General features: G+C 38.1%; 2 protein-coding genes across 3 annotated transcripts in view; both read right to left on the reverse strand.

Moving 5' to 3' along the window:
• Window positions 1–21,396, reverse strand: part of SLC5A3 (solute carrier family 5 member 3) — a 31,231-nt gene extending 9,835 nt beyond the window's left edge. The window contains exon 1 of one of the 2 annotated variants that reach the window (XM_017653479.3): window positions 20,980–21,396. The gene's annotated coding sequence lies outside the window, so the exon portion shown is untranslated. Of the gene's footprint in view, window positions 1–159; window positions 12,141–20,979 lie in introns of those variants that run through there. The other variant, XM_017653480.3, reaches the window with a different exon arrangement.
• Window positions 1–21,789, reverse strand: part of MRPS6 (mitochondrial ribosomal protein S6) — a 66,610-nt gene extending 44,821 nt beyond the window's left edge. The window contains exon 1 of the mRNA XM_017653481.3: window positions 21,403–21,789. Within this exon, the coding sequence (XP_017508970.3) occupies window positions 21,403–21,774 (372 nt within the window). The 5' untranslated portion in view covers window positions 21,775–21,789. The remainder of the gene's footprint in view (window positions 1–21,402) is intronic.
• Between the last annotated feature and the right edge of the window lie 3,424 nt (window positions 21,790–25,213).

The raw sequence follows: 25,213 nt of genomic DNA on the forward strand, positions 1-25,213 counted from the left end.
TTTTAAAATATACGTCAGTTCCACAGGAAAGAGCAATCTATACTAGCACAGCTGATACTTTAAGTCAGTGAGAGTATTTATGGTTTTGACCTAAGAACAAAAATTCATCAACCTCATAACTAAGTGGCCTAACTTCTCTAGCAACTAAGAACGGCCTACCATGACATTGCCCTTCCTTGTCTTATTGTGGTAGTCTCAGATTGGAACAGGCACCAAATCCTAAAGCACCTTAAAAGAGAGGGAAAAAAATACTAATTATTCATAATAAGTGCACCAAAAATCAATCTTCAAATACTATGAATCCTAAAAATAACACACTTCATAGCCAATCTGGGTCCTGGATGGAAGAAGCAGGTGGTATTTACTAGGTATTATCATCTACCCCCAAACAAAAACCATGTATCCCTTAGACTGTGCAAATCTATCATTATAAAATTTTCCTAAATTTCTACTAGAAATGTCCATCTGTGGGAATTATACAGCGACACAAAAATTTTGAGAAGACTCCCGCCCTAAAGGGAAACAAGAGTCCACACAAAAATATATTTGGAACACACAACTTATAAAACAACCCTGTAATTTTATTCTTTATGTTAGCTAGAAGACAGACATTGTAAGATTTTTTTTTTAAGATTCAAAAAGGTAATTTCCTTCTCTTCCTTTTCATCAGGCAGTATTTCTGAGAGAATAAAGGCACTGACTCAGGTTTGATTTTGTTGAATATTTTTTTCCTAATGCTTTCTTGTTGAGGTTATAGAAATCAAGGAGAGGAAGAGAAAAATTTTCTGGAAGACTGAAAATAATTTATTATTGTTATCTTCTAAGCCTCATCAAAACAGTCATTTGTCAATCATTAAATAAATTATCTTCAATAAGTCAATGAGATATTTTTCAGTCCTGAATTAAGAAAATCACTGAACAACAGACACTTAAATTTTACTAAAATCGAATTTATGAATTTTATGGTTTTTCTCCTGGAAGAGACAAATTCTCAGTCTTTGAAGTCAATTGTAATTGTAGCTGAAAGATCAATGTGAAAAACATTGTTATTCAGCCTAATGCCTTCCACACATTAATTTCTAAAGTGATTTCTCTTTTTGTGATAAAGGCAACCTCAGAGTGAAATGTTTTTCTATGCTTGACAGAACAGATGCTTTCTGATGAATCTCGGCATTTTCCTTTAAGTATCAGTAGCAAGCTTAAGTGCTATAAATGATACTAAAGCCACCTCTTTTCAAAACTGTTCAAAATAGACCATATTACAAAACTCAAAAGTGCACCTCTAACTGGTAAGGAAAGGACCTGGAAATAATGCCTAAAGATAAACGCTCTACTGAATTAGGTTATTAGGTCTAATTCATAATGCTGCCTGTATAGAAATACCTTAGACCCATATTATGCCTTTTGTAAGCATAAAGCACTACAATAATTACAGTAAGAAAAGTAATTAAAATCCTTCCCCCTAAAAAGCCAGGGTCAATGACTGGCATAAATAAAACTGCCACATGCAAAAACATAAAATATACTAAAAGTTGGGGCTTGTAACACTTCATACTTGCCAAACCCTAAAGCTATTCATATTTCTGTGACCACTTTCCCTACCCTAAAAACTTTCAAGTTTCTAAATAACTGGACATTTAGGAAAAATCATCCAAATTTTTAATAAAACCTTATCAGATGACTAATAAACATTATTTCAAAGGGTACCTTTACTGTTTCAGTATATGAGTCAGGTCCTTAATTACAAAGAAAATTATTGTTAGTTATGAAATTCTGCCTTCAACAGAGCCATCCCTGTCATCCAACATCTAAGCCATACCCCTACCACCTACTCTCCTCAATGGCAGAAGCTGACCATGTGTTTCCCCAAGAAAGGACGAACACAGAGTGTTTCTGGTTTTGTTTGGAGGGGTGCTGTGATGGGGTGTATGTTGCAGTGGCTTATTTGTTCAGGAAACAAAGTGCTCAGAAACAAAACAGGCACTTCCTTCATTGATTAAGAAGCACTCCTAATATTAATTAACATTGTTTTCCACTGTCAAATATGATATAGGCGAGCCAAATAGCTAAGCCATATTGTGCTCTCTGATGAATGCTCAGACTGATCCAACCCCTGACTTCTGTAGAACAGCAGGAAAATTAGAAAAGATGTTCTGCCCACAAGCAGCAGCAGGAGTGGCCAAACACTAGCTAAAGGCTGAGTTCTCAACTCTTCTGCCTGTGCTTCTTCCTCAGACCCTTCAAAAGCCATTGCCAACAGTCCCAGTCTCACTGGACACCATAATTGTCTGTGAGCAGGTTTAAGATTTTAAACAACAACAAAAAAAAACATCCAGTGACCAGTACCCAGTAAAGACTGGAAAAGGATGAAAAAAACAAGAATAGAACAATTCAGTTTGTAGAAATATATAAAATATGGTAATACAATGTACCTAAATTTTTCATTCTAGTCATGAATAGATATTGTTAAAACCTTCAACTTTAGTCCTTTAGCAAATATACTATGCACTCCTTAAAAATGGTTCTGAATAAAATATACAATAAAGGTTTGCATATTTTTTCTCTCTCTTTTAAAGAAGCAAACATTTCTACAACAAAAATACATTTGACTACTATTCAGGGTTCCTTCTAGAAAGAATATAAATTTCAAAAAATTCTCTTCAGATAAAATGAAGCTTTTTATCAGGTGAGAATTTGGGGATCAACAGAGGTGAGGCTCAGAACCTCACCCCTCCTGCTTTGAGAGAAATCTTCTGCATCCGTGGATGTTTTGCTGCCCTTGTCTAGCTTGGATTAATACTTAGTCCATAGGCACACACCTGATCATCTACATTTGCTCTCTTACAGCACTAAACTATGTTTTCTACTTTATCTTGCATCTACCTACCACTTCAGCATTTTATTAAAAATAAAAATAATAATAATAATAAAGGGAGAAATGTGGGATCCACATATAAATCAAGTACAAAAATCAAACGAATATTCATATTTGACCTGATTGTTTATAGGTCATAATGCGTGATCAAAACCGAAAGTTTCTGTGATGAATGCCCTTGTACTGTTCACCATGTAAGAATTTATTCACTATGTAAGAATTCGTTCACCATGTAAGAACTTGTTCGTTATGCTTCAGAAGATTGGAGACTGACGAGAATTAGGCTTGAGATGGATTAATGATTGTACATTGAGCACTGACCCCCCTATACTGAATTTTATTGTTGTTAACAACCATTTGATCAATAAATATGAGAGATGCCCTCTCAAAAAAAAAAAAAAAATGAAGCTTTTTATGTTTTTATACCTGATTCACAGTTTGGGTAAACCCCTTAAGAAATGTGGGACAATAAAATAGGTATAATTAGGATAAGTGTGTGGGTTGGTTCCTTAGTAGTGCATTTTTAAGTAAATTATTTCTATGAGAGTAATAGTCGAAGTATGTATAAAGAAATGGTCTCCTCATGGTGAAGTGGCTAAATAAATTTGGCCAAATCTAAAAACACAAGTGTTGTGAAACAGAGCACACTCCCTCCCCAAAGGAGGGAGGGGACTTCCTTCTCAAAAGGTAATGTTTTGTTGACAGGTTTGCACAAACTAGAATACAGTTTTGGTACTGTTTTATGGACTTGATGAATTAAATTACAACTGAAGAATTAATCTAAATAGAGAAGTATACATAAATATTTGCTGTGTTTGAATTTGAAAAGTTAAGAGCAAATTTCAATCAGCTAGCTATTAAATTCCTTCAGGTAATGTAATCAAAATATAATCCAAATCCAACATCTCTATCTCTCTTCTACTATCTAGGGTGATCATTTAATACAGCACATCTTTTAAACTAGAAAATTATTCTGGACAATCTGTAAAATCCAGGATATATGGTCATTCCAAAAACAAAGTCACCTGTCATAAAAACTAAAGAACAAGAAAAATAATCCCTCAGGGCCCCAAGTAATAATATATTCAATGAGGTATGTGGACTAACAAAGGATAGAATACATTGATAGACTACACTGACCCTAAAAAGTAACCAATAACACTCTTTTTAGCTTTGGAGGCAACTTAAAAACAACACACTCAAAGGACAATCGGAAAAGGCCTAGTCCAGCAACTGTCAACAGCAGGCTTGCCAAGTCTTGCTCATATTCTGATCCAGTGAAAAATACTTTAACAGCTAGAAATTTAATTAATAGAACACAGGGACATCACTAAAAAGTTACATGTGTAAGTGGTCTGTTCAAGAAAGCAAGACAAGCTTAGAAGGGCTAGGGTCCAAGTTGTCACTTCCTAACTGCATGATCTTACACAAATAGCAATCTCTCTATAAGCCTCAACTGTCTCATTTGTAAAATGAAACTGTCATCTAGCTCCTAATGTATTAATAAGGAACAAGTAACATATAGAAAGTTCATAATACCCTGTGCAACAGCAGTGCTTACTAAATTTTATTTTACCTTCTACAAGTTGTAGAGGATGGAAGTGATGACACTGGCTTTCAAATTGTACTGTCAACTATATGCTAGGCACACTAGGTTCCTCACAAAAATTAGATAACGAGAACTATATAAAATCACATTATTAAATAATCAGGTCTCTCACAAGTATTTTAAAAAGAGGTTCCTAACCACCCCACCACCTTTTAGCTCTTATTCATTCAAATAAAATACAAAATAGAAAACCTCAATATATACAAAATTCTACTTAGGAGTTTTCATATACGTTTTCACTTTCATCATCTCAAGTAAAGCAAATTCTACCTGTAAAATAGATTAATGGTGCTTAGAGTATACACATACTCATACATACTTCCTCAACCTTTGCATGCTTTAAAAATGTAGAGCATACTTAATAATACTACAGCATCTTTCTGTGCTGACAGATATTAACTACACTAGTTAGGGTGAACATTTAATTATGTAGATAACCACTGAATCACCTTTTGTACACTTAAAACCACTATATTATTATATATCAACTACACGTCAATAAAAAAAATTTTTAATGTAGAGCATAGATACAGAAGCAGTTTATCAATGACACTTAAAAGCAAAAGAACTGTTTTACACCTGAAACTAACATTTCAATTTTTAAAAATTAAAAAAAATCTGAAAACAAGTGCTCCTAATACAACTACTAGAACTAAAGACAACACTTTAACGGAGAAAAGGAAGAGCTCCACAAAACAAAAAGTCCCAGGCACATGCTTCTTAGTTTAAACACAAAGAGCAAAAAAACCCTGACAAGTCCACTGGAAGAACAGGGTTCATCCAAGTTCTCATCATCCAAGCCCAAAGCTTTTGCCTTCATTCTCTGTCTCAGGTTAATAATCCCTTCCACCAGAGAACAAAAATTAAGTCCCCAAGCTTTTCTTCATACACCTGACTTTGTTACCATGGGTTATATCAATCTATCCAAGCCAATCCCCTTTATTTGCTAACTCCATCTTTAAGACATTAGGTTAAAAGAATCAGCTAAATATGGTTTACAGAGCTAAAGAGTTCTCATAGTAAAATCTATGGACCAGTTTTCTTATTGAATAAGTGTTTGTGACCACCTATCCTTCAGTTTGGGAGTAATAATAATTTGGCTCATACACCTTAAACCTTTCCTACCCTCAGTCTTCCCATTTCAGAGAATGGCAATTCCATCTTCATACTGTTCAAGCCAAAATTATCAGTCATCCTTGATGACTTGGTCACTCCCTCTCAACCCACACAAAAATCAATCCATTAGCCTGTTGGCTCTGCCTCAAAAATATATCCAAAATCAGACCACTTATCATCTCAACTGCTAGCACCATGGTCCAAATCACCATCCCATTTCACTTACATAACAAACTGCCCTAACCTCTTAAACTGTCTCCAGGCTCTGGCCCTTGGCCCACTAACAGCAAGCTGTCACCCACTTATTGACAATGCACAATGTACCAAACATGCCTTGACATTGGCTGTTCCTTATGCAGGGTACACTGCACTTCTAGATTTTCACGACTTGCTTTCCTTTCATTTACATCTTTGCTCAAAAGTAACTTCCCTAACCATCTCAGTCCCTTATCTTCCCTTTTTTTTCCCCAAGCACTAATTACCTTCTGACATACTATTAAACTTACTTATATTTATTGTCTTCTCACTACCAGAATATAAACTCCATGAAGGCAGAGATTCTTGTCTGTTCTGTTCATGATGTGGTTTGTCTACAACACTGTCCTGCACATTATAGATGCTCAAATGCTTGTTAAATAAAAGAGTCAAATATTAAGGACTAGTACCTGAGTGTTTAAATTTAAATATCCTACACAATCATCAATAAAAACATTAAAAAATCAAGTTTCTTTTTATAACAAGAGATGGCAGATTAAAACATGAAGTAGAGCATTTCCTCCCCCACCAAAGTCAGCAAACTCAAACAGCTCTAACTGAGGGAGTGTGGAATAACAAGGCAAATTACATTAGGCAAGAATGCCCTTTGTTCAGATAAAAATCTCAATGAAGCCATGACGCAGTAAGAATCTGTATCTGAAGCCACCATCTGATTCTACCTACCCACCATAAGAGTGGCACACTTCCCTTCATTGTACTAACTCCATTTCAGGATGTGCTCCAGATTTTACCCCTGTATCTACTTCACAGTGTGCAGTGATATGCACAGATCTTCTCTATGCAAATATTATGGTTTGGTTCCACAGAATCAAGACAGGTCAGTGTGGGCAAGCCGCAGTTCCCTTCACCTGACTCTACACGAAGTCCTAGCATCCTGCTGATGTCAACTTAGGAAGAAACTCTTCCTTCTCCACCTCTCCATTACATTTGAAGAGTTAAATGTTACCCCCAAACTGAAAGTTACCTGAATAATTACCATGCACCAACACTAGTGCCAGGCACCATTTTTACACTACATGTACCAGCTCATCTTAATCCTCACACTACCCCAAGACAGGAATGATGATTACCTCCGATTTACAGATGAGAAAATTGAGGACATATCAGAAGATCATTAAGGAGTACAGAAATATCCTCTCTGAAATAAAGATGATTAATATGTCCTTTTACAACACATCCTAGGAAGATGTACATAAAAAAATAGAAATAAACACATCAGAAAAAATCTAGTTAAATCAATACAAAAGGAATGTTACAATTAGAAAATCACCTTTTGTAATCCTTAATGAATCATCATCAATGTTTAACGTTACCTCTAATCATGAGAAGGCAACTAGACAAATTCTAGGCAATGATTACACTGGATGCTAGCACCCTCAGGTGAAAGGCTGATGGGGACTTTAGAATGAATGGATGAGGCTGACAATATCCACATCCACTAAGAAGTAATCTTATCTCTAAAGGCAGACACAGGGGCCTCCTGGTGTGATGCTACACACCCAGGACACTATATAGTCTCACAAAACAAAACTTGAACCTAGTCAAATTTCTACCTACCAGTTCACAGAAAATACCCAGAATAGAAGAACACATAAAACACCAGGAAACGACCAACCAAAGAAACGGCGGATGGGTGGGGAAGCTATTAGAGTAAGAGACTTAAGAGGCCAGCAAGTACATGTAACCTGCAAACCTTGTCTGGATTCAGATTCAAGCAAAACCAACTGTGGAGAGAAACATTTGAAGCCATTCAGGTAATCTGAACATGGATATCAGATGTTAAGGAATTTTAGCGCAGTGTCATAAAGGAACCATAGTTTTTTTTAAACCCTTATGTTTCAAGATAAATACTAAGTATCTATAGGAGGTATTTTATATCTGCATTTGCTATAAAGTACTCCAGCAATAACTGACTCGGAGTCATCAATAGATGCTGAAACCAGTGGAAGACTGTTAGAGAAAAGAATATTCAATCTCAAAGTTTGTCACTCCACAAATCACTTATTACCAATAACAAAAGGAAAAAGGTACACTTACTATGCAGCAAATTGATGTGTCTCCTCATATGCTATGCTGACATCCCTCAGTAACATGCCTGCCAACAAAGTCTAACCTCTCTCTCATCATGAGGAAGCAACTAGACAAATCCAAACTGAGGGACTCTGCTATCCAGCAGGCTTGAACTCTTCACAGTGCCACTGTCATCAATGACAAATGATCGAGAACTGTTCTAAATCAAGGGTACTAACAACAACTAAATGCATGAATCCCTATCAGATTAAAGGACTAAACAGTATTACTGGAGCAACAGGGTAAATGTGAACAGGAAACGGATATTTTGCAATAGCATTTTATCAATGTCAAATTTTTTTCATTAAAGTATCATTGATATACAATCTTATGATGGTTTCACATAAACAACAGTGGTTTCAACATTCACCCATATTAAGTCCTCACCCCCTCTACTGTGGTCACTATCAGCATAGTAAGATGTTATAGTCATTAATTGTCTTCTCTGTGCAGTATTGCCTTCCCCATGGCTTACCTTAATACTGTGAATATCAGTGTCAAATTTGTGGGTAAAGGTTATGTTATGGTTAAGAAGGCCTTTATTACTAAGAAAAGCACGTCAAGATGCCTGCAACCCTCAAATAGCGTGAATAATAAAAACAACAAATATGGCAAATTCTAACAGTTAGTTAGACTAAAAGTATACAGGTATTAATTGTAATGTTCTTAAAGCTCTTCTAAAGCTTTAAAATTTTAAGATAAACGAAATGCAAAACACTTTAGAAAAAAAGGGGGTTTGATGAAGCAAGATTGGTAAGCACTGATTAATTTTTGAAGCTGAGTAATGGGTACAATATAGAGATTCATTAAACTATTTACTTTTATGTATGTATGCCTCAGTCTGTGTCTTCACTTCTATAAAATGCAGAAAACATGTACCTGAGGGCAACACCAATACAAACTACTAAATAAAGTCCTGTGGGAAAAAAATACGCATTAAACAATTGTCAGTTCTTTCAGGAAAGGCATGAAGACCACCTAGAAAGTAAATGAAAGCCTGCTGAGTTGAATTCAAGCTGATGTGACTACTCCAAGAACTCTGTACTTGTTCCTGCTCTCCTGCCCTGCAGTTAGTTAACAGTCATGACCTCACTTCATTTAAGTCTTTGCCTTGCCTGAGTGCTCTAACAAAATGAACAAAATGCAATCTGCCAAATTCATGTCCCCCATTCCTGCTTGGTTTCTCTTCATGGCATTTGCTAGTTTGTCTCCCTTACTAGAATGTAAGTTCTACCATGGCTAGAACTCTTAGTTTACTGTTAGTCTCCAAGCACATGGTAAAGCTGGCATTTAGTAGGCAATCAAAATAGATGTGAAACATTTCCTTCAATCTAAAGGGCTTTTAGCTATACTATCGCTACAGTGTAGACTCTTTTTACAGACGTGGTGCCAAAAAAAAAAAAGTGTAGCTTCTTGTGTGAGGCTGCCTCTTGAATCCTGGTTCAGTCACTTACTGAGTTGTGTGACCTGGGCACCTTTTTGTTTCAGTTTTTTCATTTGTCAAATGAAGATCACACTGTTTAATCCCTAAGTGGCTGAGCCTTCAAGGGGAAAAAAATTACATGTATGCAAACACACACACATACATACATACATACCCTGCTTAAAATAGCCACTAAGTACCGGTATTTTAAACAATAAGATCTACAGACATAAGACATACAACCAGGTCAACTTTGTGCTTCACCTCCATGTTTTCTGTTCTCATCCTACTTGGTTCCAATTTTATGTTCCTAGAAAAACCATTCCTAGAAGAATGTATTCCAAAAAGTTTCTCATTTTTCCATGTGACAGGCCAGAAAATGTAAACACAAAGAGTCTTCCTGGTAGATCAGATTCTAATTCTTCCAGGAGGCCAACTCATAAATAGAAGATCTTGAAATTGGGATGTTTCCTCAGGCAGATATTTTAGGTTGGAAATTTTTTAAACTTTCTAATTTTCCCCAAGATTTGGGAAATATGAAATTTTCAAGAGGTAAAAAGTAAGACCACAAACAGGATAACTCTAACAATATTTGGAAGTACTGGTAGAGACATTATGGTCTGAACTAAACCTATGAAGTAAACATAAAATTGAGGCCTGGAGTAACATTATGAACTCTTCTTTATTTCCAAGACAGGACAAGTAGACTGGTATATAAATCTGGAGAAGTAGGATCAGAACTGTTTTTCTCAGCTGTTAGGAGAGATCTTGAAATTGCAGCTCTCAGTCAGATACATCCTAATCAGATATAGTATTTAATAAAGAAAATACTAGGAGGAATTTTTTTTCATTTTAATCTTCTTAAACTGAATTTGCAAAAACTCCTGGCCTTCAGTCCACACATAGAATGGCATTCTGAGACCAACTGTACTACCAGTCTGCCAGACTTAACATCACCCCTGGATGGAGAATTGGTATCTAAAGTTTTTCAAGCTAGTACACTTCATACAATTGATTTCTCAAGAACTGCTAACATAACAGAAGGTAAGGAGTACACCAGCAAAACAATGACCATCCAAACAATTTACTACTGGGTCATATATTTATGGTTCAAGCAATTAAAACAAAAAAAACATTTAGGTAAACCTGCCCTCTAACATGTCTGGCAAAAGATCCTACCCCCAAATTTAGCTTTTCATTCAGCAACACCTTACATCTGAACCCAAACCAGTATTGAATGTTTTATATTAAAAATTCTCCCACAGGACATGTGAACACAAATTGGAAATGGGCCAGATATCTGGGACTTACACTGGTTCTCCAACCTTTTAACAGAAGCAAAGACTGCACATTGGTACCATATTACCCAAGGCTCTTCCCAGCACCTGAAATTGAAGTGCAGCAAAGGACTGAGAGTAAGATTTTCTCACACTGGACTACATCCACAGCATCTGGCTATTATAGCTGACTCGGGTTTCTTCACCTGATGAAATTAAAGCATTTCAACAACCAGAACAGGTGTCCAAGAGAACATTTTAAAAACTTAAGTCTAAACAAAGACAAAACCAGGAATTCTTGATTCTGGGGCAGAAACAGGCAAATAAATGCCAGTTTATGAGCACTGAGGGTTCCCAGTAGAGGTTTTGTTAAGTCCATGCTTTCACTTGCTATTCCATTTTTAAGTTCTCATCCACACCAACCTCTACTTCCCAAAATGGGAGGAATTTTCTTAAACAGAGCATTATAATCATAGTAAAAATGATGGAGAGGGCCAGGAGACAGAAAAAATCATTTGTACCGTAGACATGAAAGGTAGGGAAAAACAAACGACCTGAGATTTTTGTTTTGTTTTGCTGTTGTGTATCTGGAGTGAGGATGGCCTTAGTAAGAAAAGACAGAAATAGTCAAGGTATATAACCTGGCTTCCATTCTATGTAAACATGAAATGTGATCAAAAATAAAAATAATTTATCAGCCCCTTGTTCTGTACTTTGACTAGAACACCTAAGTTTTTTTCATGGTAATACTATATTCCAAGTATCGTGGGTCATATAAGCTAATATTAACTTCACAGATATTCCCTAAGCAAAAAAAAATCATTTTCTAAAGAAGCAGTCTTTGCCCAGAAGCAGTATTTCAAACTCTTAAGAGGTTAATATGATGGCTATAAGCCAAACTGCATTAATGAATGCTTAAAATAGCAATCACCCAGACATCTAATAAAGGTGGACTATGAATACCAATTTCTGACAGTTTACACTAGGTCACACTTCAGTCCTTGTGCAACTCACTGAGGTCTGTACCTACACTTCAGCTTAAATGGGCATACATAATCCAGTAGTCCAAAATTAAGAAACTGATACTTTTAAGAACTGAACATGTTTGCCACTTATTAATCCTACTGTTGTAAACCAATGACCAATTAACAAGGTGGGTTTTGCCCACATGTGAGCAATTTCTGAAACATAAATGCTAAAAAAGTCTAAAGCTAATCACAAAAATTACAAGATGGAAGACATATCTGACCATCATGGTCCATGGTGCTTGGTCCACAGTGCTTAAGTATTTTTGAGTTAAGCTGTTAACATCCTAAAAATCAGATTTTCTGTAAAATCTGTATTTCTGGCTAAGAATAGAATAGAAAAGGACAAGCTGGCAAAACCAGGTCCACACTCCCCATGTTAATGATAAACTGTAGTAGTAAGCAGCAGCAGTAGCAGCTGCATGCACATGCACATACACACACACACACACACACACACACACACACACACACTCCCTCCTTCCCTCCCTCCCCACTGACAGCCCATTCACTTTGCCACAGGCCCACCCAACAGTCCCAACTATAACAAAGTAATCTAAGGCTGAGGACAACCATTCATACTTACCAGTTTTAAGACCCAATAGTTTAGAGAATTCAGAACACATCATGTGTATTCCTTAGGCAACTTTGTTAAATAGTTTTTATTAACTCATGAATACATTCACACTTAAAACTGTCATCGCTCAAAGAGAGTAAAAATGATTTACAAGTTACCACCATTACTATTCTTCTTGGTCACATTCTGGTTTCTTCATCTGTTACACACTCATACACAGACACTTCTCAAGTCTGCTTCATATGGTGCCCAATACCCTATACCATCAAATATCCCATTATGCAGCTTCAGAGTAAAATAACATAATCAGGTACAAAAAGTCACAAATTAAGTCTGAAATAAAGTCAGATTTTTTTTTTTAAAAAGACTGAGTTAAGTACACATCAAAAAAAATGCATACTCTCTTCTTAAAGGTCTTATTTTGGACTTGTTGGAATTCAGGTAATCCTGGTTTACAAGACAATTACTAAAAAAATCAGTTAAGTGTGCTAATGAAATACATACATTCTAGCAACATGTTATTAATGTCAAATAATATTTTTAATATTTTAATTTCTTAGTAAGAACAAAATCTATACTAATAGGTATGGAACAAATCTCTTTAAATCACCAAAGGAAAAATGTAGTCTTATAATGCCTTGCCACATCAAAAATGAGAAATATAATACTAACTGAAAGTACCTCATAGCAGGAGAATCGATTGGGTTATCATCTGCTGTTTATTGTACTGAAAAGGGGCCATCCTTATAGCTTTAGCGATTTGGCAATTAGCAATCAAACATTTACTGAACCAAAATACTGAGTTCCCCATACACATGTGCCTCAAATCACCATTAACACTTAACCTAGCTAAAGAAGTTCTTTAGATCTCCCCTATTCTTCACTTTTTGTCAACTTCTCACCTAAAAAACACATTCTTACTAAGTACTAGTTATATAATACCATCCCTGATGGTAGAGATCAACACAAAGCCCAGATGCAAATAGTTTATTTCTTAATGAGGAGTCCTAGTGTACACAGTGCCTGGCAAAAGCCAGTCGCTGTTCAATGATATACATCTGTCTGACAAAGATGGCACTGTAGGCTATTTGAGTTCATGGGATCCCTCCTGCATATACTCCACATCTCATAGATGCAAAAGCTTGCTCCTCCTCAATAAACACGTTAAGATATTATGTAGCATGGCTTGTATTCACTAATTCAATATTTACTGAGCAAATACTACACTCCAGGTTTGACTCAGTCTCTGATTCTGATAAAATAATTTACATGTAAGAAATTTATCTTTTGTAGGCTTTTCATCTTTAAAGCAGGACTTAAGGAAAACTAAGCATGAGGTTCAGTAATTTGCATGAGGTCACAAAGGTACTTTAATGACATACTGAACACCTACCACCTCAATGGTCATATTACCACTTTATTTTCAAAGACTCTTCAACTTAAATTATCATTCCCATTTTACAGCTGAAGAAATGAGGATCCAGAAATGTTAAGATCCCTGGCAGGTAAGTGTCTGGAAACAAAACCAGGTTGATCTCTCTCTCTAAAGCTTTCTAGTCTCCCAATGCCAGCTCTTCATTTATTCCACTATAACACAGTAAATATCTTCATTCAGGATCTTATGTTCTTCTATTTCATTTAAACAACAAAAATCAGAGCACCTAGGAAAGCAGAAGCTTTAGTATCCAAATCACATCCTAAAGTAATAGGTAAAAAAGGAGATTAAAGCTAAAGCTGGAAATCAAAAAAATCATACATACATACCTTAAACATTTACTTAACACATAAATGTATATTCATTTGCCAATCTTAATATGGGGACAAAGTACTTGGAGAATGGGATCAATGATGTGGAATTCCTTGATGATTGAAGTTCCTTCTGCTTGATCTAAACCACATCTATAAATGTATCACCTACAATTTCCATTTTCAGCTTCTTTAAAGCAGAAAAGTTTTAAGAAATCTCTGTAAGGCAGTCTACATACAGAATCTTCCTAGACTCCTAGTATGTTACTCGTCCTTACAAACTTACAGCTATTGCAACCACATCTGATTCTACAGCCATTATTTCAGTGACTCACCTTTATCAAGTCTTTCCAAAGAATCCAACTTGGTTTTCAGGGGAAAAAAAAGTTTGCATGTATTTTATCAGTTTACATGTTTTTTTTAAATTATTACTATAAAAACAAGATTACCTGCCATGAAATAGTCTTGAAAACCAACATAACTTCTGGCAAGCATGCAATTCACCAGTGCAAGCAAAATGCAATGACTTGAAAGCAACTTACTAGCACAAGAGGTAGGCATGCTATCTAATGTCTCAGAACTGTTTGAGTGAGAGTAAAGAAGTAATACTGTAGGGCAACTAAGTGAGCACAATCTTATGTACAAAGAAGAACAGAGGACAGAAATGAAACAGACTTGACCCTCAAGAATTTGTAATCTAGCAAAGGAGGTAAGAAACATTTACCACTTAATTATAATATGAAGTAGAAAGTGATCCATCTGATAAAACACAGAAAAACACAAGTCCAAAGGGATGATTATAGTCTGTACTCCTAATAGTGCAGGTCCTCAATACTTGTTTAATGTATCAAATGAGTTAAAATGAACTTGAAGCACTTTTTCATGGAGATAAGGGGATAACGTAGAAAGGGAGGGCATTCCAAGAAAAGCAGTGTAACACACGCACCAAAGAAAATAAAAGGAATAATATTTACGGGGATCTACAGCAGCCTTGTTTACTCAGTATAGAGAATGAGAGAAATGAGAGATGAGGTTAAAAAAAAAAACTGAAGTCCTATAAGAAATGGCCTGGGAGGCCAGACTTCATTCTAGAATGTCTTTGAATAATCAGAGTTGTGTGGTAATTTGACAAGTGCTGATGTAATCAACTAATATGGGACAGCAATGAAGTAATCAGAAAGGCATCACTATACAATGCTTTGTATTCCTTCCTTATTAAAAATGCATCAATTCTTTTAAGTATCTCAAGAACATGTATTTTTATACTCCCTGGCAGGTAAGTGCCTGGAATTAACTATCCTCCCCTCAGCATTATGTTAGAGAGACAAGCTAAAAATTGAAAGAATCAAGATAGAAATATGAGGAGACAGAAAACAGAGAAGCCATAAGAGAAAAATAAGTTAGACAAGTTTTGGGGTAGGCAACTCGTTAAGTCTGAACCACTTAAGTTTGCAGTGCCAAGGGGACATTCAAGAGGAGAGTACAAAATGCCAAAGTTCTCAGCATGTTACCAATAAAAGTAAATAAATCATCCATATGAAGGTCAAAGATATAATATATGAAGGGAAGGGAGAAGAGGCAATCAAAGCAGGAATGTCAGAAAATAGCACAAGAAGCCCATAAAAGCACCATAAGAGAAATGCTGGACCTAGGAAATTACATGTCTGTAAACTCTAAATCAGGGGGCTAGCAAATTTGTTCTGTAAAGGACCAGTCAATACAAGCAAATGAATAGGGTTATGCTCCAATACACTTGGGTTTATGGACTCTGAAATTTGAATTTCATATAATTTTCATGTCATAAAATACTACTCAATTTTTTCTCCCTACTATTTAAAAATGTAAAATCCCTTCTTAGCTTACAGGCTAAACACATATAGGTGGCAGGTTAGACTAGGCCTGTTAGCCAGTTTGCCAACTCCTACTCTTAGAGCAACAAGGATAAGAGAACTGGATTGTCCTTTATCTAAATTAATGACTTACCAGATATTCATTAAATATGAAGGATTTTCTTAAATTTGACTAATTCCTTAAATTTGATTCCCCTTAGAGAAAACTACTTGTGTTAAGAATGTTGCTTTCTACTAAAGAGGTATTCCTTAGCTTGAACAGAAAAATTATACCTGCACTACAAATATAGTGAAGGCACTAGATGAAAAATAGTACTTTAGACTTTGTCCCTCATTGCTTTCAAACTCTTAAATTTTCTTTGATTTTATAAACTTAAGGTGAGAAGATTCAATAGCAGTCTGCATATAAATTCCTAGATTTTAAAAAATTATAAACATATTAAGTATTGAATGTAATTCATGAATAACAAGAAAAAAATTAATGCAGAACGTCAACTTCTGACAAGCAGTCTTCATAAATACAAACCATGTCTGGTGAGGAAGGACTCCGTACCCCCAAGCCACTCCTTGTACCTTAGCTGTAGCTCAGGGGCAGGAACAGGACTCCTTCTTCAATCACATGCTGCGGCAATAAGCTGTAACCCAAGAAAACTTTAATACCAAATGAAATTACAACATTGCCCATTAAGGCTCAAGTCTTTCATTACTAGATAAGTATTTTAAGTTGTCTGGTTTCAGGCAGACAAAACACAAAGGGTGATTATTAAAGATACAAGCTAAGCTGTTCAGGGAAGGCCCATGAGAAAAAAAAGACTAACTTAGCCATCTGACAGCTAGAACAAAGATGTTCCTTTTTGAACTTGTCTGCCAGCATCTGAGAGCAGAACTGTCACTATTTCCTACTTATCAAATGTTGCCAAGCAAGCCAAACTACAATGACCTGAGGGTGGCCAGTCCCATACTTGAATTCATTAGCACCCTATGCCTCCAAAAGTTATCTAAAATGCAAATATTTTGTAGGTATTACTTTCACAGGATCCTAACTTGGACACAACTCTAGAAGAAACACAAAGCTTTTGTCAGCTTTTCTAATCAAAAACCTTGAGTAAAGATAAATAGAATAGACTCCACCACACAATCAGAAAGCCTACTGCTTTCTACATTTTAGGAAGTGGAGTACCACTATACTTCTATTTCTAAATTTAGAAAAAAACTCAGGTTATAAATTAAACTCAGATTACATCATAAAACAACTCTCAAGAACTGTATCAAGGAGTTATCTTAAATTTTAAAATATAATCTTTTCAATGAAATTTAAAATAAATGAAGGCTATTAAACATAAAATAACTTGTGAAATGTTTTAATGAAAAAGAACTTAAGATTTCCAAAATAGCTATCTGCTTTTATTCCTATTAGATATACAAGAGACAATAAATGGCACTTTATTGTACACACATTTAATTAAGCTAGTTAGTAAACCATTAACCTTTAGTTCTTCATGTAAAAATTTCTGAGTAGCAATGAAAAGACTTCATGAAAAAAGTATTTTCCCAAGGCTTTCAGAACTCTAAATATGCCAAATCTGGGCAAATGTACTAAGACATGATAATTAAAGTGTTCCTAAACTAAGTAACCAAAGAATATAAATGTTCTGCATTTATCTTTTTTTCACCTCAAAAATCCTCTTCCTGAACCCATCCCAAGCATAAAAATTTTCTAGTTTACACAGCTTTTCCTAGGCTTCTCTACACAGTATGTGGCTTCATCATTCATGTATTGGCAATTCATTTTTTATGTAACTGAAATACATACCAATATTTAAAACCTAATTTCAAACTGAAATCAAAGGACATCAGCCATTTCCTCAGACTCTAAAAAGAAAGGGCCTCAGAAGTGTCAGACCCCATGCATCAAATGTATGACCCCTCCTCTATCTACCTGAACTTTCCATTGCAAGAGGACAGGGTGAAGGTGGAGAAAGAGAACTCACCATCTCACAATTCATTTCTTTTCCAGTTGTTAGAAAGTTTCATATGCTGAATTGAGACTGCCTGGCAATCTGCAGCTTGTGGTCCTTCCTCTGTAGCTATGTCCTTCTAAACTACGGTCTTGAATACTATGTTTCCAGAAGTGAAAAGAACTCTTCCAATGTTATCTGATGCAGGTCAGATAAGATCATCAATTTTTTTTTTATTTTGAAGGCTCTTCTATAAACACGGTCAAGACTGGCCTACGCAACCATCTTTTCAAATGGTTTTAGTCATTACCTTAATTTAAGGCCTGGTTTCACAACATCCATTACTTTATTGTGTCCAATTTTAGAATGTCACCACACATTCACCTACTTTTCATGCTAAATTAAAACTTGGAGGGAAAACAGAAGACAACTTTTTTATATTACACAATTAAAATAAAATTCAAGCTAAAGGGCACCTGAAATAAATTTCTTCTTGAAAGGACTCTATCTACATTCAGAAGTGCACAAACTTGCAAATGCAACAAAAGCAGAGACTCACTATAATTAACCCAATTGCAAACTTATAAGTGACTGATAAACACACAACTCTGTAGTTCAATAAACTCTATATACTATATCCTGAAATCTTTCCATGGGGACTCCCAAGTGACTTTGCTACAATGCAGTGGGTTTCCAATGTAAGAGGCTATGAGAGCCTCCACACAGTACCTGCATTTTTAATTTAAAAACTCTTATATGCTCAATTTTATGGAATCCAGCTAGGGGGTCAAAGGAAATAAAACAATGAGAGATGAGGGAGTATATTTTTAAAAAAGAGACTCCAAAGAGACCAGAAATGCTCTTTAAGCTTACAGAGTAGCACAGAAAAGAAACAGGAAAACACCTCTGGGAATCCAAGAAAAGGGTGGAAAAAAACTAGTCTCTCAACTTCATGTCTGCGATAAAAGTTGTCTAACATAGCATATTTCCTCAATTCCAAGACACATAAATGATTTAGGGAAGGGGGAGTGATCATAAACCCCATTAATGGGGTACACAATGTTTGAGGCTTCCAGTTCAGAATATAAAAATATGAAAAAAAATGCATCTTAGAATTCAGGAGTTAAAATAGGCTTCCTGAAGCAGAACCACAAATTACTGTAGATTGGAACTGAGGTTTCTCCAACTGTTAAAAAGTATACATCTCATAGTGGCATTTTGCATTAAACAAACCTAGTGTTAACTTTTTCATTCATTTTCCCCCAAATATTGATCCTATTTTAGATTCAATTTTCCTAAACTGAAAGCAAGGAAAATTGTTCAAAACCAAGTGTGTTACAAATTTACAACCTGCTCAAAGAGGTTTTATTAACAAAAACAAAAAAAAGTTTCGTTAAATATTTCTTTTATTTAGGTCAAAGAACTCTTCAACACAACTTCTCCACCGTTACAATGTTTTATCTGTACCCATGGGGGTCTCCCCCTTCAAGGAGATATTCAGTCTGCTTATCTACTAACCTTCCCCCCTCCCTCCTGCGAAGATTTCAAGGAAAGTATTGAAATTTTTTTTTAAACAAACTGCACTATGTGGCTTATCTTAGAGTAAAAAATGTAATGCTCTACATGCAGAAGCATACAAAAAAACGGGATACAAAAAAATACAAGTAACACGACAAAGGAAATACGTTTAACTAATACACTCTGCAACCATGTTAATCAATGTACTTGGTAGCTATGCTAAAGACAAAGAGTTCACAGTTTTCATTTCAGAGGCTTATTAGGGACTAAACAAATATGCCTATGCACGGACTCTTAAGCGATCACCTGTTTCCTCCCTAAAACAAAGTAAAACAAAAGACATGTCAGTAATCGCATTTCCTAGGTTCTATGGTTATCTCCTGAAAAAGCATAGGTTAAAGGGATTAAATAATTTTCCATGTACTTAAAAATGCTTCCTTTTTAATGAAGTTTTTTGTTTTTCACTGTTCCTATGCTCTTTAAGCAATTATCATCGTAGTTTGGAAGAACTTGGGGGTGGGGGGTTGGGGTGGACACTCCGGAGGCTAAACAATACAATCTTACCTTCTCCCAAATTCTGGGAGAACCACCTTGGGTACACAATTGTAAGCTTTAGCAGGAGGCACTGGTGTCCTTTCCCACTTTATAATGTGCCAAGAATGTAACTTCCTAACGCTCTGTGATTGCTAATTTTTCTATAGAGCCTGGAACATGATCCCAGTCTTAAATTCAACCCAGGTACATGATCCCAGTCTTAAATTCAACCCAACTTCCTAGTAACTACTCCTCAAATCGGCCCAAAGCATGATTCAAAAAAATGTGCTCAGGCCTCTAGAGCTGTAGGAAGCTATGCTTCCAAAGTTCAGATATGACACAGTTCTTATTTTTTATTATACCTGGGGGGGAAAAAAAAGCATAGACCACACTCTACGTTACCGAATTCTGGAAAGAATGGGGATTTTTCAGCGACGGCTTGAGAAGTACCTGACCCAGAACAGTGGACGAAGTCCGGGCCGCCGGCCCCTGTGAATGGGCTGCAGGTTCGCATATCATCCCTCCACCTGAAATTCCCCCACCTTAAGATTAATCAAAAGCAGGGGTAGAAAAGTTTCTTCCGGAGGCGCTAAAAGGCCACAACTTGGATGAATGAAACTGGGCTAAGAGCACCCGGAGCAGGATTTTCGCTGAAGTCAGAAAAAGAGAAGTCAAAGATTTTTTAACGTGAGAGCGGTTATAAGCGACCGTGGTCCGGATAACTGCGCAAACACGCTTGGGAGAACGTTTTCTGGGGCGAGGACGGTTCCGGGCCAACCGGCGGCGGCGGGGCCGGCGACGAGGTGGCTTCGGGACGGTAGGCGCGGGGCCGGGTGCTCGCGCGTGTCCTCCCGCAGACCTTCCACTTGACTCCCGCGGGCTGCCCCGCCCCCCGTCCGCCGGCCGGCCGGCCGCGTGCAAGGCACACCCTCCCGCGGCCGCGCTCCCGCGCGGGCACACCCCCACCTCCCGCGCGCACGCGGCCGCGCCGAGCCGGCCAACCCACACGCGCCCCCTCAGCGCGGACGCCCGCCGCCCCGGCCGCGCGGGGAGAGCGGGGCACGACGGCCTAACGGCTGTGGGGCCCCGCGCGGGAAGGCGGACTCTGAGGGGAAGGTCACTTACCCGCTGCATGGCTTTCAGGATCAAAGCCAGCTCGTAGCGGGGCATGCCCGAACGCACAGCGCGCGACTACGGACCGAGCCAGCCACCGGGACGCAGGAGGGGCGGGGACCGCGAGGACCTCACAGGTTCCTGGGCCGAAAAGCTCCCGGGCGGCGAAAGCACGCTCCGGCGGCGCGAGCCCGGGCTTAAAGGCTCTGGCAGCTGCGCAGACGGGTCGCCACGCCCCTCAGCACGCCACGCCCCCTCCTTAAGGCGGCCGCGCCGCGCCCCCTCCACAGCCCTGCTCCCTGCGGCTAGCTGCCCCTGCTGGGGCCCCGGGCCTGGGAGCTGCTGCGTGGGGCGGCACCGAGGGCTCAGCTGAGAAGGGCAGCGGAGCTGCAGGCCCCCTCTTACCCTGCGGCCGCGGCCGCGCCTACTACCTACGGCTTTCAAACCAGCTGGAACTTTCCATGCCTTCGGTTTCATCCTGGGCAGCGGGCGAGCGTGCGCCCTCGTGTGCGCGTGCGCTGCAGTGCGGTCTGCTCCGCGAGCGCGCCGCTCGGCCGCCGTTCCTTGGCGGTGGGGACCTCGGTGGCTGATGCTGCTCCCAGGCGGGGTCGCGGCCGGATCGGGGACTTCCCCCAGCCTGCTGCTGCGCACAGGGGTTCCGGAGCGTACCCCGAGCTTTCCGCGCCTTCTCAGGGACCCCTGTCCTCGCTCAGCTGCCGGCGCGGCTTCCCGAGGCCCCTTCCTTGACGGGGTGGGCACAAGGCGCAGGATGTGGGCTGCTGCGCGCATGTTCGGGTCGGGTCGCATCGGTCGCCAGCTGCCTGACCTTGGGCTGGCCTCTGTGGAAAGTGGATGTGAAGGGCACCTACTTCCCAGGGCTGTGATGTCTTTAAGTAAGTTGATGCATGTAAACCGCTGAGAACGATGCTGCACAGACCTAGTGAGGCGCCACAGGGCCATTTGGTGTTATGTGAGCCTGGCTGATCCATGTGTTGCTGCCAAGGGCAAGCTAATACTTTGGCTCAAACCAATATTCTTTTTAAGTGTTTGCTGGACGTTTATTTTGAGGACCAGTCGAGTACTTGGAAATCCATTTACTAACCGTCTGGGATCAAGAGCGTGCCCCGAAGGGAAAGGGGTCTCGCTGTGCATTCCCTTTATCTCCTAAACACACACACTATCCAGCCATTGGCTGTTCTCTCCCTGGTACTAAACGCATTTTCCTCCAGTTCCACTACTTAGAGACCAAGCCCCCAAGCAACTGTCCCTTCTGCCCCCTTAGAGACCAAGCCCCCAAGCAACTGCCCCTTCTGCCCACGCTTGCCCATTAAGAGGGCCTGAAGGTGAAATGTTCTGTCAACTTTAAAGTGCTTTAATGATAATAGGTTAGAGTTATTGAGCACTTACTATCAGCCACCTTGCTAAGGCTTTTATCTTGTGTCTGTATAATTCTCACAATAGCGCTATGAGGCAAGTACTTACCAGCTTCAGGGATTCAGAATCGTAGGTAAGTAGGTACGCAAAGGTTATGTAACTAGGCAAAGGTTATGTAACTAGCCCCAGGTCAAGCTTAGACAAAGTTTGGATCCAAACTCTATGAAGGCTGAGTCCATACTCTTCATATGGCCTCGGGTGCACCTACTGTACAGATTAAGGCGCTTATACTGTTCGGTTGATTTACCATGTACTCCGTATAAACTAAAATAAAGAGTCCCTTTGTCACCTTATCCAGAGACCTTGCTATTTCTCATCTCCTACCGCCTCCCATTCTCCACCAAAGATAAGGATGGTTTGAACACAACCTCTTCTGTGATAATCTGGGTTTTAACATTTTGCATTCTTGGGCTTCTCCACAACCTAAATTCTTCTAAAAAAGAAACCACACAGTTATTAATGCAAATTACCTGGTTAGTGTAGACTAATTTACCCTTTGGTTAAAAAGAGTAAAATATTACAAATAAATAACAGAAAGAAGCAAGGAATTTATGGACTTTCAGAAGTGAGTTACAGGTTTTGAAGGATGGTTGCTACTTCAGCTTTCCCTCCTGTTGGCAACCACATTGTCCCCATTTGGGAATGAAAAAATATGGACCCCAAAGTAATATGCCAAGCTAAAGACCAGGGCAATACCGTGAGACGACTTCACCTTTTGATACTTCCTCTTGGAAGCTCCACAGTTTTCCCTTAATGCCCAGGGATGAGTGAGGATCTAGCTTTTCCTCTACTGCCTCTAACCTGGTAAGTGTTATAAGAAAATTAGCCTGATTCATAATTCCTCAGCACAGCATCTCCACCTCTCCCAATCTGGTGGCTGCTCACAGATTCACCCCACTTCTTCTAAAAGGGACAGAAAGGGCAGCTACCCTGATTTTCCACCTTCAACTTTTTTTTAAGCACAACACCAGAATGCTGGTGGATTCATTAAAAACCAATAATAAAATCACAAGGAATGCTGCTGGAAATTTAGTGTCTTCCTACTATAACGACAAGTTTAAATTTACCAAGAAGTTTTTTTTGAATTTTGTACTATTTATAGCCAACATTTAGAATTATAAAACATTACTGCATTATATAATGTGTTAATAAAAAACATTACTCTGATATTGAGGGATAAATTTAACCAAGTTGGTGAAATATCTGTACAATGAAAAGTATAAAACACTGCTGAAAGAAAATAAAGACACAAATAGATGGAAAGATATCTGGGTTCATGGATCAGGAGAATTAATATTTCTACTTATTATACCCCCCAAAGCAATCTACAGATTCAGTGTAATCCCTATCAAAATCCCAATGACATTTTTTAGACAAATAGAGAAAACAATCCTAAAATTTCTATGGAATGACAAGAGATCCTGAAAAGCCAAAGCAACTTTGAGTAAGAACAAAGTTGGAGGCATACTTCCTGAGGTCAAACTGTAATGCAAAGTTATAGTAATCAAGACAGTATAGTACTGACATAAAAAGAGACAGACCAATGGAACAGAATAGAGAGCACAGAAATAAACCCACTCATATGTAGTCAACCAATAGTCAACTGATCTTTGACAAGGGTCCAAGAATGCACAATGGGGAAAGGATAATCTCTTAAATATATGGTGTTGAGAAAACTGAATAGCCACATTAAAATAATAAAATTGGACCCTTACACCACACACAAAAATCAATTCAATATGAATTAAAGGCTTAAACATAAGGTCTGAAACCATAAAACTCCTAGAAGAAAATATAAGGAAAAATCTTCCTAACATTGGCCTTGGTAATGATTTCTTGGATATGACACGAAGAGCACAGGAAACAAAGGCAAAAATAGACAAGTGGAATTGTATCAAACTAAAAACTTCTGCATGGCAAATGAAATAAAATGAAAAAGCAAACTACAGATTGGGAGCAAATATTTGCAAACTTTGTATCTGATAAGAGGCTAATATTCAAAATATAAGTAATTCATAGAACTCAATAGGAAAAAAAAACCAAAAAAAAGCCCAACCTGATTAAAAAATGGGCAAAGGAAATGAATAGACATTTCTCCAAAGAAGGCATACAAATGAGGAACAGGTGTACAAAAAAGATGCTCAACATGACTAATCATCTGGAAAATGCAAATCAAAACCACAGTGAGATATCATTTCACCCTTATCATCAAATATCTATCAATGGTTATCATCAAAAAGTCAAGAGATAACAAGTGTTGGAGAGAATGTGGAGAAAAGGGAACCCCTGTACTCTGTTGGTGAGAAGGTAAATTGATGCAGCCACTATGGAAAACAGCATGGAGGCTCCTCAAACAATTTGAAATAGAGCTACCATATGATCCAGCAATCCTTCTTTTGGGTTCATAAAGGAATCGAAATCAAGAGCTCAAAGAGGTATGTGCACCTCCATGTTTATTGCAGCGTTATTCACAATAGCAAGACATGAAAGCAATCTAAATGTCCATGGGCAGATAAAGAAAATGTGGTACAAAGGAATATTATTCAGCCTTAAAAAAAAGGAAATTATAATCCCTATCAAAATACAAACAGCATTCTTCAATGAACTAAGAACAAATAGTTCTAAAATTCATATGGAACCACAAAAGACCCCGAATAGCCAAAGCAATCCTGAGAAGGAAGAATAAAGCTGGGAGGATTACACTCCCTGACTTCCCAGCTCTACTACTAAGCCACAGTAATCAGGACAATTTGGTACTGGCACAAGAACAGATCCATAGATCAATGGAATAGAATAGAGAGCCCAGATATAA

Source organism: Manis javanica, chromosome 3 (assembly GCF_040802235.1).
Source record: "Manis javanica isolate MJ-LG chromosome 3, MJ_LKY, whole genome shotgun sequence".
Classification (NCBI taxonomy): Eukaryota; Metazoa; Chordata; class Mammalia; order Pholidota; family Manidae; genus Manis; species Manis javanica.